The 17,797-nt window shown below is 38.4% G+C and overlaps 1 protein-coding gene across 1 annotated transcript in view; it reads right to left on the reverse strand.

Annotated features, from left to right (window-relative positions):
- Nucleotides 1-17,797, reverse strand: part of LOC132822870 (transcription factor TFIIIB component B'' homolog) — an 81,552-nt gene that overhangs the window by 4,436 nt on the left and 59,319 nt on the right. Inside the window, exons 22-30 of the mRNA XM_060836251.1 lie at nucleotides 14,734-16,522; nucleotides 14,393-14,576; nucleotides 11,552-11,618; nucleotides 8,876-9,068; nucleotides 6,568-6,859; nucleotides 5,576-5,615; nucleotides 4,441-4,596; nucleotides 3,514-3,892; nucleotides 515-767 (exon numbers count right to left, since the gene is read on the reverse strand). Of these exons, the coding sequence (XP_060692234.1) occupies nucleotides 515-767; nucleotides 3,514-3,892; nucleotides 4,441-4,596; nucleotides 5,576-5,615; nucleotides 6,568-6,859; nucleotides 8,876-9,068; nucleotides 11,552-11,618; nucleotides 14,393-14,576; nucleotides 14,734-16,522 (3,353 nt within the window). The remainder of the gene's footprint in view (nucleotides 1-514; nucleotides 768-3,513; nucleotides 3,893-4,440; nucleotides 4,597-5,575; nucleotides 5,616-6,567; nucleotides 6,860-8,875; nucleotides 9,069-11,551; nucleotides 11,619-14,392; nucleotides 14,577-14,733; nucleotides 16,523-17,797) is intronic.

Below are 17,797 nucleotides of genomic sequence, written 5' to 3' on the forward strand. Positions count from 1 at the left end.
TCTCAACTGTCTTAGCTAACCACAAATACTTATCTCCAACCACACTGACTCTTATGAACCAAGATCATTTCTCAGTACCATACTGATCTCAGCAGTTATTAACAAAGCTACCTTACTTACTTATTCATTAATGCTGTCCTTCTGAAATGTCAAATATCCTTGGATATTTATTTTCCAGCACAGCTCATCCTGTCACATCTCTGTAACACTGATCATAGTATGCTCATTTATTTCTATACATCCTATAATTTTTTTCTATAAATGCTGCTTTATTCAGATATTGAGCTTGATATGTCCTTTTACCATTTTTTCACTGCAGCGACCTTATAGGTTAGTGAACACTTGCACTTATACGGTCTCTCCCTTGCTGTCACACTCGGGTTATCATTACAGTAACGCCAGCCCCCACCCTCCCCAAATTCAGTTTATGTAGAGTAATTATATTGATAATATTAACAAAGTCATCTGAAGAGCTCAGAGTGGAAAAAAATAAAAAAACAGAATGGTAGCTTACTTCAGTTGGGACACTTTGGCTGTCAGGTTGGTGCCCACCTGCCTTTTCAAATGATTTCCTTTTTGCAGCAGGTAAAGTACTTGTTTCTGTTTCCTCAGGATTTTCCTCAGATGGGATTGGTCTTTTTCTAGCAAACCTTGGAAGAGTCACGCAGGGTTTCAGAAATGTTGTCCTTTGAGGTTTGGTTGCACTTTCACTCTCAGAGGGTTTTTTAGATATAAACGATAAAAATCCTCGCGGTTTACGAGCGGGTCTATTGAAAACCAAGAAGTTCATTATTATAGATAAATAGTTTGATTTATGGGATGACAGAAGATTAATATTCTGCATTAAAATTCTATAAATTATGCAAATTGAAATGAATATTAAGTAAAAATCTAAAGTTAAATAAAAGTTTGCAGTTAATTATATATAAGCTAAAAACTTCAGTAGTTCTAATTTGAGTCAGATTTCCAACATTACCAACAACTAAAATTCAGATCAGTTTAAAAAAAGTGGTGATGTAAGTTACTAAATTACATTATAGAGAAAAGATAGTCTCCAAATGAGAACAGTTGTGAATAATTGGTTGAACAATGAGACATCTTCAGCAAAAGGCCTTCATTGATATGAACACAACAAGTCAATGGAAGAAGATCAATCACAGACTATAGTTCATGTTCTCTCGTCAGTAAATTGAAATAATCTTTTCTCTTCATTTCTCATCTTCATGCCAATTCGAATGTATCTAAAGCATGGATTTCCTGTGTGTCAACCATAATCTTTCACAATACATGTGATGCAAAACAGCAATTTAGTCTATAAATAAAACTCTGTGAACCATTAAGCATGGCCAGAGCACAGAAAAAAGATTGCAGTGTGTATTATTTGATCTAAATAAATAATCAGAAATAATGAACCCAGGTCAGGATTCATTGAGTAAAAATAAAGGCTTCTGTTTAAAGCAAAAATTGTCTTTGAAACAGCAAACATTGTACTCATAAATGGAAACCTTACAAGTTGAAAGAATTTGCAAATGGAGAATCAGATGGATGATCAAGTCAGGTACCATAGGGAACCATATCAATTTTAAATGACATCTAACGAAACTCACGGTACTGTTCACATTAAGTCAAAGAATTTTAATTCTTGAAAAAATTCAGTAAGTTCACTGCAGAAGCAGATATTAACCAAACGACAAGTTTCCACTTAATCTTCAGTTAAGCAGAAGGGAACAGAGAACGGTAAAGTTGCTCATGTCCAAGAATTTAGGCTAGGAATTAGCATCTCTAGGCTAGAAGTCAAAACAATTAGACAATGGATTTTCACTAGCAGAACTACTTATGAAAACTTGGCAACACCACCAGCGTTAGGCTATTCTCTAAGTCACACACCATCTTGACTGGGAATTATAATCACTTTTTCTTCTGTGTCAAAATTCTGGAACTCTCTTCCTAACAGAGCTAGTGAGTGTCCCTACACATGAAGGACTATAGTGGTTAAAGGAAATTGCCCACTGTTACATTCTTCAGGATAATTAGGGATAGGCAGCAAATGCTGGCCCAGCTACCAAGGCCCACTTCACAGAAGAATAAAATGAGGTCCAATCTCAGGGTAAACATAATTTCTCATAACTATGGAAATGTCAAAGAGATCAAAAAAGGTCACAAAAGAAAGCAAAAAATGTGGTATGAATTAAGACATAGGGCAAAAGCACTGGCAACTGTACAAGACATTGGTATGGCCACATTCAGAGTACTGTGTACAATTCTGGTTACACTGCTACGGGAAGGATGTTAATAAACTGGAACGGATGCAAACAAGATTTACCTGATAATACTGAGACTGGAAGGTTTGAGTATAAGGAGAGGCTGAATAGGCGGGGACTTGTTTCCCTCGAGGGGTGGTATTGTGTAGATTTATAAAATCATGAAGGACATGGATAAGTGAATAGCCAAGGTCTTTTCCCCAACATAAGAGAGTCCAAAACTAGAGGAGATAGATTTAAGGTGGGGGTAAAGATTTAAAAAGGGACCTGACAGGCAAAGTTTTTACAGAGGCTGGTGTGTATGTGGAACGGGTTGGCAGAGGAAATGGTACAGGTACATACAATTATAGCATTTAAAAGACATTTCGACAGTCACATGGAAAGAGAAGTTTTACAGGGACATGGCCAAACATAGGAAAATCAGACTAGTTCAGTTTAAGAGACCTGGTCAGCATGGATGAGTTGGGCTGAAGGGCCTGTTTCCAAGCTGCATGACACTGACTTTGCAATTAGATCAGAACACCACAGACAGACAAGCAGAGGGAACAGTACTCAATGAAACAGATCAACATGATCATGCTTATCCATACACTGGAAAGAATGTTCAAAAGGAAGAGGAAGGCATTAATCTTACTCAAGCCAAGGAGGGAGACCAGGATATGGACAAACAGAACCATACTACATCAAATAGCACAAAGAATGGTACAGTACTTCCATGAATGACAGAGGACAATCCCCCCACATGGAGGTCAAGTGAACCAAGTTGTGGCAGAATTTCAATTCAGCTTAGCCTGAGAGATTTGGACATAGTGATAGCCAAGGTGGTGAACAGATTGTGATAAAGTTGCTAAAGATAACAACAACAATATGCTGAAATTATGTAAACCAAGAAAGAAAACACTTGGGAGAAGGTACAAGAATCAATTATGCAAATGCTGTAGTAACTGACCATTTTACCCTGGTATTAGAGGGGTAGAAAGAAAATTTGATGAGAGATTTGCAAGTAAAGAACATGCGGTAGACACTATACGAGAGCACTATATTCAGTAATCTAGAAATAAATAAGTCTATAGAGAGTGTTACAATCCTTAAGATGTGAACAATCCTGACTCTATAGTAGAGAAACTCAGAATGCTAGAGCTTAAGAGTAGCAGCTTAGTGAAAAGGGATCAGTCTCAAGGATAGCCTCATAGACATCCACATCCAGAAACCAAAAGGTAGAAGATATCAAAGCAATAATTTCCAATTTTACCTTGTTAGACTTGTACTAGAAGTTGAAGCTTTTTCTTGCGTACAACTTTCAGATTGTTCTGCTGTCATTCCCACATCTGCATCCACCATTGCACCCGCATGTATGACTGCTGCTAGAGTCTGTGAAGAATGTCCTGCTTCAGTGGTAGCTGCATGTTCTTGTCCATCAGTTTGATCCTGATTGTGGAATGCAGATTCTGGCTTTTGTTGTGAAAAGTTCATATCAACTGACAAATTACATGCTCCTTCAGCATGTAAAATGTTTCCAGAAGGTGAATTTTTTGGAGTTTTTGAAAGTTTCAAAGAATTTTTATTTTTGCTCGTATCAAGAGTACAAGTAGCTCTTTTTGTAGGAATATTAGGTTTCACTGTGAGTTTTCCTACAAAGAATAAAGACCCAAGGTAAATAGGAAATAATCAAATTTTAAACAATGGATCGAAATCACAAGAACTATGCTTCCTAAACCATGCAGAACATCACATACCAGCTACACACTTAAAATGTCACCAAATTAATAATTACATTAGTTACATATGCACTCTGGTAGAAAAATCAATAAACCCCACGAATAAAAGGTGTGACACCAAAGCAGTTAAATTATCAAATAAATTGCAGAAATTGCAAAAAAATCCAGTTTGAATCTCTGAACAAACCGATCTCAATAACGCTGTTAGTTATGACGAGTTAACACAAACTCAAGATTAGTGAGTGGGACTAAGTTGACAGAAGCAACAAGAGAAATGAGTGGACACAACAGTGTGATTCTCCAACTGTTCAACAAAATATAGAGGAAACAACCAGGATCAAGCCTGTTCTCAAGTCCATTGATGCACCAATTGGACAAGTTAATTAAATAAATCCACTTCTGAAAGTGTTCAGCATGCAGAAATACTTTAAAAATAATTCATTGTGAAATTAGCTAAGTACCTCTTCTTATCTGTGAAATAGACTTTTTTATTTCTTTAACTGAAACAGAATGTGTCTCAGTCGCTGCTTCAACAGGAACAGGATTGCCAACACTCTCCAGGGGGGTAGACGTGAAGCCTTCTGTGGATTCCAATTGAAGATTCATTTCTTCAGTACCTATGAAGAATAAATCAGAACACTTTCAAAACAGGCCATACCTGGTTAAACAAAAACAACAAACATGAACACAGTGTCAGCAAGATATGGAGGTTATCACTTGAAAAAAAAACACAGAATCTCTATAGTGTGGAAACAGGCCCTTTGGCCCAATAAGTCCACACCAACCCTCTGAACAGGAACCCATCCAGACCCATTTCCCCTATCTTATACTTACCCTTGACTAATTCACCTAACCTGCACATCTTTGGACTGCAGAAGAAAATCAGAGCACCCAGTGAGGGCCCACACAGACATGGGGAGAATGTGCAAACACAGTCGCCCGAGACTGGAAGCAAACCCAGGTCCCTGAAACTGTGAGGCAGCAGTGCAAATATGAATCCTCAGCTTTCAAATCGTAGCTACTCTCCTGGTCAGTGTGGGGACTGAACCCACGACCTTAGCATTATTAGCAGCATGCTCTAACCATCTGAGCTAACCAATCTACATAACTGGGTACAATTTCTGCTCTGAATACAAATAATGGGATGCAAATTGTGTTTGGTCAAATGAAAAGCATTTTAGATAGATTAAACATAGGGCATGATTTAACCAGAATATGAAGAGTCTAGATTTAGCAGCGAGACACAAAGTTAGGTGCAGGGCGGAAGATAATCATGTGCCAACATTCCACCTTCTTACTGACTTTTACCCAAGTTCATGTTCATTAATCTAAACAGGGTTACACATTATAAAGTGATTCAAACATTTGCTAAAATATTCAATAAGTTTTTTTGAGAAATGAAATCTAGTCAATGCTTTCAAATATTTTCACACGATTCTGAGAAATAAGGTCATGATGTTCAATCACAAAGAACCAATTATGACAATCATACTTCCTTTCCAATTTGTAACAGCAGGAAGGCAACATGAAATATGAAAATTATTACCAACATGTAAAAATACTGCCATTATACTTCAAGTAAGAAAATTGACTTACCAGAATTTATCATACCACTTCTTATAGCTGCTGGACATTCCTACATAAAAACATAAAAGAGTTATCAAACATGATGAAAGAAATACAGGACAAAAGATTAATAGGAAGTAATTAATGTGTTGTAGCATTTGGTGTCTTGCAGAAAGGAATTTATTTCTTGCTCATCAATTCTGAAGAATGGTAACTTTTTTCCAATTTGCCAAGAAGTTAATCAATACAAGTATTCTGGAGTGTTGTACATGATTTTTAAAATTCCTTTACCAAAGTAAGTAAACAGTCCCTTCTTGGTATGGAAGCACTATGGAAAAAGAACTTGTAGCTACCTACTTGCTCTTTAGTTACTCAAGTTAACATTGCTATGCTCTTACACATTAATCATGCCAAGCACCGAAGCTCAATTCTCTAGTCTCAAATTCACCACACTTGGATCAGGAATTGTGTTGTGCAGATTATGACATCCCACATACTGGTGTGGGTGGGCGCAGGCGGTTGGTGGTTTGATAGTGCTTGCAGACAGAGACAAAGAATAAGGAAAGCTCAAGATTTCTTGAGCTGGACAAGGCAGCAAAAGGTTGGGAATGATGAAGCAATCAACAACCATCCAAAACATTGTACTTAGGCAACTACTTGTGATGTTACTGATAGTAGCATCACAAAAACTGCATTTGCATGTTTTATCAAGAGTTATACCCACACAGTCATGGCAACACCAAATCCAGTCATTAAAAAAAGTCATTCAGGTGGGTGGTGACACACAGAGAAGTGTATTACATGAAGCCAAACACACATACACAGACACAACAGCAAAGACACAAGTCTTGGAAGAGGCGAATAACTACCAACTAAAACATCTGGAATATGTTTACCCAAGCACAGTACACTGAACACCAGTAGCTCTACTTCATACACTCCATCTGTGAACCACAGTACAGATCAGTCTTCCTTTCAAGTCTTCAGAGTCAAAATACAGAGAGCAAGAAAAAAAAGTGTACCTCAAGTGAAGTAAAGATGGCTAATTTTGATGGAGCAGTCCCTTCATTTAATTGAACCCTTTCTGTTGCTTCCTCATTGATTGATATCGTCGCTGGACTCTTTTTAATAGGAGGATCTTGTTCATCATCAAAAGCATGAGCTTTTCTTTTCCTTTGCATCTGTCCTAAATTTGATCTTGGCACATCTGAGCTCCATTGTTGTTGTGTACTTTCTGTACATCGCACAGCTTCTGACACACTAGATGCTGTAGGTGCCTCCACTGGTGGTTCAGAGCTGCATGCAGGTGCATAACTGTTAAAATAAGATCTCTTACTTTAAATATATATTTTTGGTACAATATTTGTATTATAGACATGGCCATTTTAAGGATTCTGCACATTTGGATCAAAGATGCTTAAAGTGCATGACAAAACAAGGTAACATTTCAGGTTGATGAAAATTCAGCTTATCTTCCTGAAAGACTAACTCACTTTTCCGCTCAAGAAATGCTACCAGCTCTCTCCAAAAATGTTTCTGTAGTTTTTAATTTCAGATTTCTAATATCCACAGCATTTTGCTTTTAAAGCACAATGCAAATGAAAACCATTCAAAATTCACCATATCTATACGAGCTCTTGGCTAGACCAATCAAAACCTAATCCAAAAAGAAAAACAGAAGTTGCCGGGAAAACTCGGCAGGTCTGGCAGCATCTGTGGAGAGAAAGTAGAATTAATGTTTCGGGTCCAGTGACCCTTCTGAGACCTGCTGAGTTTACAAAGCAAATTTTGCTTTTGTTTTTGACTTCCAGTATCTGCAGTTCTTTGTTTGTTCTTCAAAATCTCATTTCATTGTCTTTTATTCTTCTCTTAGCGCTACATAGGTAGTTTTCCTCAGTGGCTGCATGCTTAACTGGAAGCTGCTTGACAGCCCAGACTTATTTTGCAAAGGATACTGACAATCTAGAGGCAGAAAAAATACCTTTAACCCACCAGTCTCAGCCAAACATTGCATCAACTGAAAGTGCAGCATCTACTGAGAAGTCACCAGCTTTTGGTCTTTGGGGATCAGATATTATAGTAATTAATGCAAACATTAATTACATTGATATATTACTGCTAATACAATCAAACTTTGATATTAAAATTTGGGATTTAGCCAAACATACATTAATGCCAATAACAGCTTTTCCACTCCTCCAAGCTTAGGAAATCAAGCAAAACACCAAACTGGAAAATAAATTGGAAATAAACAAACCAGCCCTTGTGAATGTGATGGCCAGCAAGTATAGTCACATATATACATTCCAGCTGTTACCAGCTCAAGCAGCTATTCACCTTTTTCTATTAATTAAGTCAGAAGACACACAACACCAGATTATAGCTCAACAGGTTTATTTGAAAAAAAACAAGCTTTCGGGGCGCTGCTCCTTCATCAGGTGGCTAGTGGGGCAGGATACATAGGGGACAGAACAGATGTGATGTATCTACTTTGGAAATAACAACAGTCTGACTCCAGGTTGGGACAAGACAGACTCTAACTTCACACCTTTAACGCACTGTCTGAGCGGAGATGTCATTTTTTTTATTATATATTGATAAAAGCTTACATTATCTCAGGGCAGTAAATTCTGGCAGTCACAGATAAATCAATCGAAACTGCATTATCATTCTAGATGATTACAGACTTAACAGCCATCTAAGTGTGGCTAATAATTACATCGGTTGTATGACACTCTGATATTTTCCTTATAAATTCTGTGCCCTATTTATCCTGCCCTACGAGCTACCTGATGAACTAGCAACCCTACAAATGCTGCATTTTCAAATAAACCTGTTGGAATATAACCTGGTGTCATGTGACTTCTGACTTTGTCCACCCCAGTCCAACACCAGCACTTTCACATCAATTGTTAAAGATAGTGGTTTGAATCTGAATAATTTATTCAATTCAAGCCATCTTCAGTATTAGTATGAATGTTATTCAGGGCCTTGGAGTACTGCATAAGTTTTTATCTCCTTATTCGAAAAGGATGTAATTACATTAGAGGCAGTTCAGAGAAAGTACGTTGCATTTACTCTTGGGATGAAGATATTACCTTATAAAATAGAAATTGAACAGGTTGACTATACCCAGCAGAGTTAAAAAGAATAAGAAGTGATCTTACATAAATGTATAAAATCCTGAGGAGACTCTATGTAGTGTGTACCAGGGCAATGCTTCCATTTATTTACAAGACTAGAACAAAGGAATCCAGTTTTAATTTAAAAAAAGTCTTCCATTCATGACAGAGACAGGTTACATCTCAATCCTGAAAATAAAGGGCTTACCTTGCTGTTTCAGTAACCTCAGCATTTTCTGTTGGCAAGGGAAGGACTGGTTCAACAATCGCCAAGGTGCCTTCTGAAACAGGAGTGAAGGAAGCAGAAGAGGCACCATAATCCACTAAGGAGTAGGCTGGTATCTCAACTAGGGTTAATACAAATGTCTCTTCATTTGGATTTCCCATTGCCATCATGTGCTCTAAAACAAAAGTAACAACAAGGTCACAGAATTTCAATTGAAAATGCAAAACAAAGCCTGGATTAATTTGAAATTAACCTATCTACAATTTTTGAAAAATGCCACAAGACAACTATTATTGGTACAGTTACAGTGCTACATACCTGTCAATCCTCCAGGCTTGACCTACAGGCAAAATAGTAAAACTTCACTATTTGCTATCCTGATCCACTTAGTAATTACCATGAGTACTTGGCTAAAAGCACAGGCTGCTTTGAGAAAACTTAAGATAATGCATTTGTCTACCTAATAGCACAAATTAACTCCTCCATGAAAAATACTTCATACTTGTCTTGTTTCAGTTGTTAATGAATACTTCACATATTAACCACTTAGGATTAAGCTTTGAATGAATACTGGATCAAATTTGACAGAATTCACAAAATTTCTGAAGTTCCAGTAATTAAACACTTTCACTAATTGACAAATCATTAATTTATCTTCTTCAACTATTCATCTTCACAAAGTCTTCAGCAATTGCGTCAAACCTCAACATCTAATGAAGTAATAAGCATAGGATGTCTAAAACACATTAGGGGCAAAATTAGGCATGCAGATTTCCAATATATGCTGGTGGTAAATGAAGCAGCAAAGTTGAAGCATATTTTTGTAAAATTGATCCTATTCTTGTAAAAAGCTTAGCAGGAAGAAAAAACAAACTATATTATTAGACATTGATAGTCAAGGAATGGGCACTTAGTTCATCCATACAGAATGAGCTTAATGTCTCTTTATTGTAGAATCAAGTTGATTCTTCAATGATTCAAGGGCTTTGTCTCCATAATTTTATGTTTTTAACTTTGACTATTTTGAAACTATTGCTTCACTCGATTTCTGAATTAATTTGAAGTGATTTTAATCAGGCCTCACAACGGTTTTCTGATTTTAATTATCTATGGTGATCAGCCTAGATTTCAATACTTCAACATGGGAATGGAGTTGGAGTGTAAGGATTATAAGATGAAATGTATTATGATTACATTGAACAAATAGGATAGACCAATATTTATCGGTTGTATACTCATAATATTGCAAACTTTTCCTGTGTGTACTCTGAACTCTCTAGGATCACCTCTCAAATATTTCCTGATAAAGCAAAAACCACTCTTTCCACCTAGCTCTCAACTCTAACAGGGATGGCTGGTTGAGATTTGTATAAATGCCACACAAAGAGCATACGTGCATAAACAGAAAGCCAACAATACTGGTAAGCAACAGAAGTCAGAAGCGCAAAGACGTGCTGTGGGAAATTTAGAAACATTTTAAAAATTTATAATTTTTTAAAATGAAAACTAATGGAAAGCATTCCAAGTTGTCCTTTTTGGCACCGAACAAAATGATGCCTGGTTTCGAGTGCTGTCCTTCTCTAATTTCCATCCCAGTGGCAGAGGTATGCTTGTTTACTGCTAATTCCAGAACTGTTCTTTGTTGCTACTCCCACCAGTTCTGCTTTTTCAGCCAAAACCTCTGCCTCTCTTGTCCCCAATATCCCAGAACCCTCACTGTTACTGACATCACTGTGCTCGGAACATAATGATGTCAGTGGCATGTGCACAAACACTTCCTGTGGCCTCTCCTGTTGTAGACATTCTGGGCTGTGTTTGAGCAAGTACATGGAGAGAGGCCAGTTTGGCATGATGGATGATCACAATGATAGTGATCAGTCTTTGTCTATGATACCATACAACCTCCCTTAGCTTTCCTCCAATACATTCATGGTATCTTTCACACCCACTAAGACAGTTAAGACCACAGTTAAAGGTTTCATTCAAAAAACAGAATTGGAAAACTTCACTGCCCTAATAGTTTCTAGGGTTTAAAAGCTGGTGTTTGAAAGTTGATTACCTGGAGGTAGTGTCAGCTTAGATTACTTATGTTCAAATCATGAATGGAGCTGAAATGATCAACCAGTTCAGAGACAAATGATAGCTGACCATTCAATCTCCAATTTAAGCATCCAGAAAACACGTATGATATCAATCAAAGAATCTATTCCTAGTTATCAGTTAAAGGTGCAACGCTGGAAGTTTAGATACCATTTACATATCAGGAAGGAATACATAAGATGTAATATAAACTCCTTACTAATGGGTATTGCAGTATAGTTATCATATAACGAGACTCGTAATCCAAGGAACGAGAATTTAAACTCCAGGCAGCAGTTTGAAAACAAATTCAACATTTCTTTGAAGTGCTCAGTAAACCACACAGTAAGTAACAAACTGCTACAGTATGTATATTACTGTTGAGCAGCTTTGTAGAGCTATGAGAGATAAGCAATAAATACCAGCCTTGCTGGTGACATTTAATCATAATTATGATTTATTTTAAACAAAATTTGTAACCCACTAACAGTTAACTTTTTCCCTCCATTTTTAATTTCAAGCAGTAAACTTACAAGAGTGAAAATGGAAAATTAATTTTTAAACAGCATGCAAACTTACCTAAGTTTTCCTCAGAAGTGTTCAACATCCCCTGGTGTTCTGAATTTTGAGCTTCTGTAATATTAATCTGTAAACATCATTTAAAAGTGAGTTTGAAACTATATAAAGCAATTCATTCTTCCCTCTCTTTAATGGTATGTGTTGGTTGCAGTAAACAAAACAAATTTGCATATTTTTGCACCCCCCAATAAAATTTTGCCTGGAAAGGAGGATAATCCAAACTTGTCATTACTCCTCAGGACAAAAGCAAACATCTACAATGAAGGTTCTATTTTTTCATCAGTTGCGTTTGAACTTATTAAGTCTGCATAAAAGTACTGCTAAGGTCAGACTTCAGATTGCACTCCTCAAAGAATTAGTTATTCTTTCTATTTGCTTTTTCTCAACTTCAAGCAGATATACATTCAAATACATTCAGTACAGAATGGCCCAATGAGTTTGTAACACCAAAACTACACTAAATCTACATTTGTCTCACTTCCAGCACGAGGCACATTGACTTGAATGTTATGACATTTCAAGTACTTATCCAATTATCTTTTAAAGGTTGTAGGGTCACCCACCACAACTACCCTCCCAAGTAGTGTACTCGAGACCACCACCACCACCCTCTGGGTGAAAAAGGTTTTCCTCAAATCCCCTCTAAACCTCCTGCCTTTCACTTGAAAAGTGTGCCCCTTGTTACTGACCCTTCAACTAAGGGTAATTACTGTTTTCTATTCATACTGTGCCCGCCCCTCGTAATTGTATACAGTTCTCTCAAATCCTCCCTCAATCTTCTCTACTCCAAAAAAAACAACCTGAGTTTATCCTGCCTCTATTCAGAGCTAAAGTACTTCATCCCAGGCAGCATCCTAATGAATCTCTTCTGCATTCCTTCCAGTGCAATCATATTCTTCCAATAGTGTGGTGACACAGTACCCTAGCTGTGGCCAAAACAAATTCTTGTATAGCTCCAATGTAACCTTCCTGGTCTTATAATCTATATGTCAACTGATAAAAGTAACCAGTATGCCTTATTAGCTACTGCAAATGTGTTGCTGGTCAAAGCACAGCAGGCCAGGCAGCATCTCAGGAATAGAGAATTCGACGTTTCGAGCATAAGCCCTTCGCCTTATTAACTACACTATCAATCTGCCTGTTGCCTTTATGGACCTCTGGTCAAGTACCCAAAGATCTCTCTATTCCAAAGAGCTTTCGTGTCCTGCCATTCATTGAGAACTCTCTCTCATCTTGTTACTTCACACTTGTCACCTCACACTTACCATCTTTCAATTCCCTCTGCCACTGATTAGATTCCCTACAGTATGGAAACAAGTCCACAATGACCCTCCGAACAGTAACCCAACCAGGCCGATTCCCCTACCCTAACTAATGCACCGAACACTATGGGCAATTTAGCATGACCAATTCACCTGGTCTGCACATCCTTAGATTGTGGGAGGAAACTGGAGCACTCAGAAGAAACCTTCTCAGACACGGGGAGAACGTGCAAACTCCACAAAGACAAAACCTGGGTCCCTGGTGCTGTGAGGCAGCAGTGCTAACCACTGAGCCACCGTGCTGCCCATCCGACCACTTTGTTTATATCCTCCTGTAGTCTAAGACATTCTTCCTTATTGTCAACCACCCGGCTAATCTTTGTCACATTCGGAAACTTATTTGTCGAACGCCTCATGTTTTCATCTATATAGTTATTTGTATTGCAAACAAAAAGGGACCATTCATTCCCTCCTCTTTGCTCTTCTAATTGCTTTCATGGGATCCCCCTGCAATTTGTATAATTCTTTATAGCCTCCATTGATTTTCTTCCTTTGTATGTGTTACACTTTTCTCTTTTACTTCTTATCCAGTCCTGAATATACCTAGATACCTAAGGTACTCTGAACTTGTTGCTCCTATATTTCACTCTGAAGAGAAAATGTTGGGTCAGTAATTGTTCTCCAAAAGCTTTTTTGAACAAATTCCACTCAAGATTTACCCTCAAGTAGATGTTTTCCAGTCTACTTTTTCAGATCTTGCTTTATTTTCATAAATTCATTCAGAGATGTGGGCTTTGCTGTATTTATTGCCCATCTCGAATTGCCAGTTCAGTTGGATCCCCTCTCAATGTTCTCAACTCAATGAATACAGGCTGAGTCAAAGTACTCTACCTTCATACAACAAACCTGTCAACCCTGATTTCAGGCTGCTGAATCTTCACTTACCTCCCACTGTGACAAGTATTTTCTTTCCAGCAAAGAGACCAAACTTGCATACAGTATGCCAGGTTTAGTCTCACCAAAGCCCGACACAGCTGCAGTAAGACATCCTTGCTCCTATACTCAAACACTTTGGCAAAAAAGGCCAAGTCACTGAATCCTGGGGATTATCACCAGAATCTTAACCAGACCAGCAATGTGGTTCCAGCAAGTCGATGTTCTACAAGGAGCCTGAAGCTCAGCCTCCCACAAGCCTTTCCACCATTGACAATGTATATGTGAAGAGTGTGACAGAATGTTTTCCATCTCCTGGATAAGTGTAGCTCCAACAGCATTCAAGAAGGTTAACATCATCCAGGAAAGGATTCTCTCCACCAACTTAAGCATTTGCACGCTACACCACCAATGCAGCATAGCAACAGTATGTACCTTCTCTAAAACGTTCTGGAATTTCATCCCAAATGTGCAAGTTTCAAGACACAGATTACAGTACATGAAGCAGCTCATCATCACTTTCTCAAGGGCAAGTATGTAAAGAAGGCTGGCTTTCCCAGGGACACACATAGCTTATTCATTAATTTAAAACAAGCAAAACTAATCTATAAGTGAACTCAGTATTATTTTTGAAAATCAGACAAACCTGTTGGGAGTAACCAAAATATGAAACATCAGCATTTGATTCTGGAGCCTGTATGGATAGTTTTGCATCAGTTCTCTGACACGGACTCAATGTGGATTGAGTGAAGTATGCACCAGAGGACATGCCCAATTGTGCTTCTTGAATTTCAGATGTCGTATGTAGTTGATCATGTGTTGGTGACACACTAAAGAAAGATATGGCATCAGTACAAACAAGAAAACCAAGTCTACAATGTCTATTCTATTTTAAATATTTGTTAAAATGTGCAAACATGCCCTGAAGCAATTATCAAAATAATACATCTGATTATCATTAAATGTTGTAAGAGTATCCTCTTTTACCTTGCACTCAGATACTCAGTTCTAGCATCCAGTTGCTTAATTCTTTCAAGTTGCACTTCATCTTCCACCCATTGGTCTTGTTGCTTAGATAATGAAAACTGTTCACCCAGATGCTGAGTCCTACTCTGTTTTTTATCCTCCACACACGAGTTTTGTTGTTCAGGTACTGATAACTGTTCAACCACATGCTGAGTTTCACCACTCAGATACGCAGTCCTAATCAGTTGCTCTTTTTCATCTTCCACACACTGGTTCTGTTGTTCAGATGCAGATAACTGTTCACCCATATGCTGAGTCTCATCACCCAGATTCACAGTCCTACTCAGTTGCTGTTCTTCATTTTCCACACTCTGCTTCTGTTGTTCAAATATCGATAATTGTTCAACCACATGCTGAATCTCATCATTCAGATGCTGAGTCCTACTCGGTTGCTCTTCATCTTCCACATATTGATCTTGTTGTTCAGGTATTGATAACTGTTCAACCACATGCTGATTCCTACTCAATGGCTCTTCATCTTCCACACATTGGTCTTGTTGCTCAGGCAGTGTTAACTGTTCAACCACATGCGGAGTCTCATCATTCAGATGCTCTGTCCTACTCAGTTGCTCTTCATCTTCCACATATTGATCTTGTTGTTCAGGTATTGATAACTGCTCAACCACATGCTGAGTCTCATCATTCAGATACTGAGTCCTACTCGGTTGCTCTTCATCTTCCACACACTGGTTTTGTTGCTCAGGTATTGATAACTGCTCAACCACATGCTGAATCTCATCATTCAGATACCGAGTCCTACCCAGTTGCTCTTCATCTTTCATGTATTGATCTTGTTGTTCAGGTATTGATAACTGTTCAACCACATGCTGAGTCCTATTTAGTTGCTCTTCATCTTCCAGATATTGATCTTGTTGTTCAGGTATTGATAACTGTTCAACCACATGCTGAGTCCTATTCAATGGCTCTTCATCGTCCATGTATTGGTCTTGTTGCTTAGGCAGTGTTAACTGTTTAACCACATGCGGAGTCTCATCATTCAGATGCTCTGTCCTACTCAGTTGCTCTTCATCTTCCACATATTGATCTTGTTGTTCAGGTATTGATAACTGTTCAACCACATGCTGAGTCTCATCATTCAGATACTGAGTCCTACTCAGTTGCTCTTCGTCTTCCACACACTGGTTTTGTTGCTCAGGTATTGATAACTGCTCAACCACATGCTGAATCTCATCATTCAGATACCGAGTCCTACCCAGTTGCTCTTCATCTTTCATGTATTGATCTTGTTGTTCAGGTATTGATAACTGTTCAACCACATGCTGATTCCTACTCAATGGCTCTTCATCTTCCACATATTGGTCTTGTTGCTCAGGCAGTGTTAACTGTTCAACCACATGCGGAGTCTCATCATTCAAATGCTCTGTCCTACTCGGTTGCTCTTCATCTTCTGTGTATTGATCTTGTTGTTCAGGTATTGATAAACGTTCAACCACATACTGAGTATCATCATTCAAATGATCAGTCCGGCTAGATTTCTTTCCATGCCGCACGTCTTGTTCCCCAAGTATTGACACCTTTTCACAAGGATGCTTGGTCCTATAGCCCTGATGTTCAGTTTTGTTCATTTGCTCTTGATTTCCCACACATTTCTCTTGCTCATCAGGGAATGACACCTTATCACTTGGTTGCTCAACTGAAACTTGCTCTGTGGTTAGGTGCTGTTTATCAGCTTCTGCTGTAGCCAGGTGGAGCTGCAAGGAGTCACCATGATTCTCCTTTGTTTCATTGTCTGGAAGTAAAATCATAAGCTGTTAACACTGAGCTCTGAGGAAGGGTCACTTGACCAGAAATGTTAACTCTGACTTCTCTCCACAGATGCTGACATGTCTGCTGAGCTTTTCCAGTTGTTTCTGTTTTTGTTTTTGATTTACAGCATCTGCAATTCTTTCTGTTTTTAACAGTTAACATTTCCCTGCACCAACATTTTCAGTGGTGGAAATACTGCCAGGAATACTAAATAGTGTATTCAGCAGTTTTTAAAAAATGCACTTAAAAGGTTAATCACTTTTTGTGATCTTAAATGCATTATGTCATTTAATTTCAAATTTAAAAACAATTATTTTAAGGGGAAGCACGGTGGCTTAGTAGTTAGCACTGCTGCCTCATAGCACCAGGGTCCCAAGTTTGATACCAGACTTGGGCGACTGTCTGTGTGGAGTTTGCACATTCTCCCCATAGCTGCGTGGGTTTCCTCCAGTTGCTCCGGTTTCCTCCCACAATCCAAAGTGTGCAGGTCAGGTGGATTGGCCATGCTAAATTGCCCGTAGTGTTAGGTGCATTAGTCAGACGGAAATGGTCTGAATGGGTTACTCTTCAGAGGGTCGGTGTGGACTGGTTGGACCGAAGGGTCTGTTTCCACACTATAGGGAATCTAATCTAAAATCATGAGGAAATTGCTTTACAAAATAAATTAAAATAAATAGCATCTCCTTTTATCAGAACTTCACTCTGCTCATAAACATATATCCATGCAATCACTAACTCTAATTATAATATCTGCCTCTAAATTACTGTTATCTTAAAACTCGGTCTTTGTGTGGAGCCACAGCAAATGGGGGCGACACTAAGTCAATATTTTGCATCAGTATTTACTGTGGAAAAGGATAAGGAAGATATAGACTGTAGGGAAATACATGGTGACATCTTGCAAAATGTCCAGATCACAGAGGAGGAAGTGCTGGATGTCTTGAAACGGATAAAGGTAGATAAATCCCCAGAACCTGATCAGGTGTACCTGAGAACTCTGTGGGAAGCTGAAGAAGTGATTGCTGGGCGTCTTGCTGAGATATTTGTATCATTAATAATCACAGGTGAGGTGCCAGAAGACTGGAAGTTGGCAAACGTGGTGCTACTGTTTAAGAAGGGTGGTAAGGACAAGCCAGAGAACTATGACCCTTACCTCGGTGGTGCGCAAGTTGTTGGAGGGAATCCTGAGGGACAGGATGTACATGTATTTGGAAAGGCAAGGACTGATTTGGGATAGTCAACATGGCTTTGTGCGTGG

The sequence above is a fragment of the Hemiscyllium ocellatum genome, chromosome 2 (genome assembly GCF_020745735.1).
Source record: "Hemiscyllium ocellatum isolate sHemOce1 chromosome 2, sHemOce1.pat.X.cur, whole genome shotgun sequence".
Classification (NCBI taxonomy): domain Eukaryota; kingdom Metazoa; phylum Chordata; class Chondrichthyes; order Orectolobiformes; family Hemiscylliidae; genus Hemiscyllium; species Hemiscyllium ocellatum.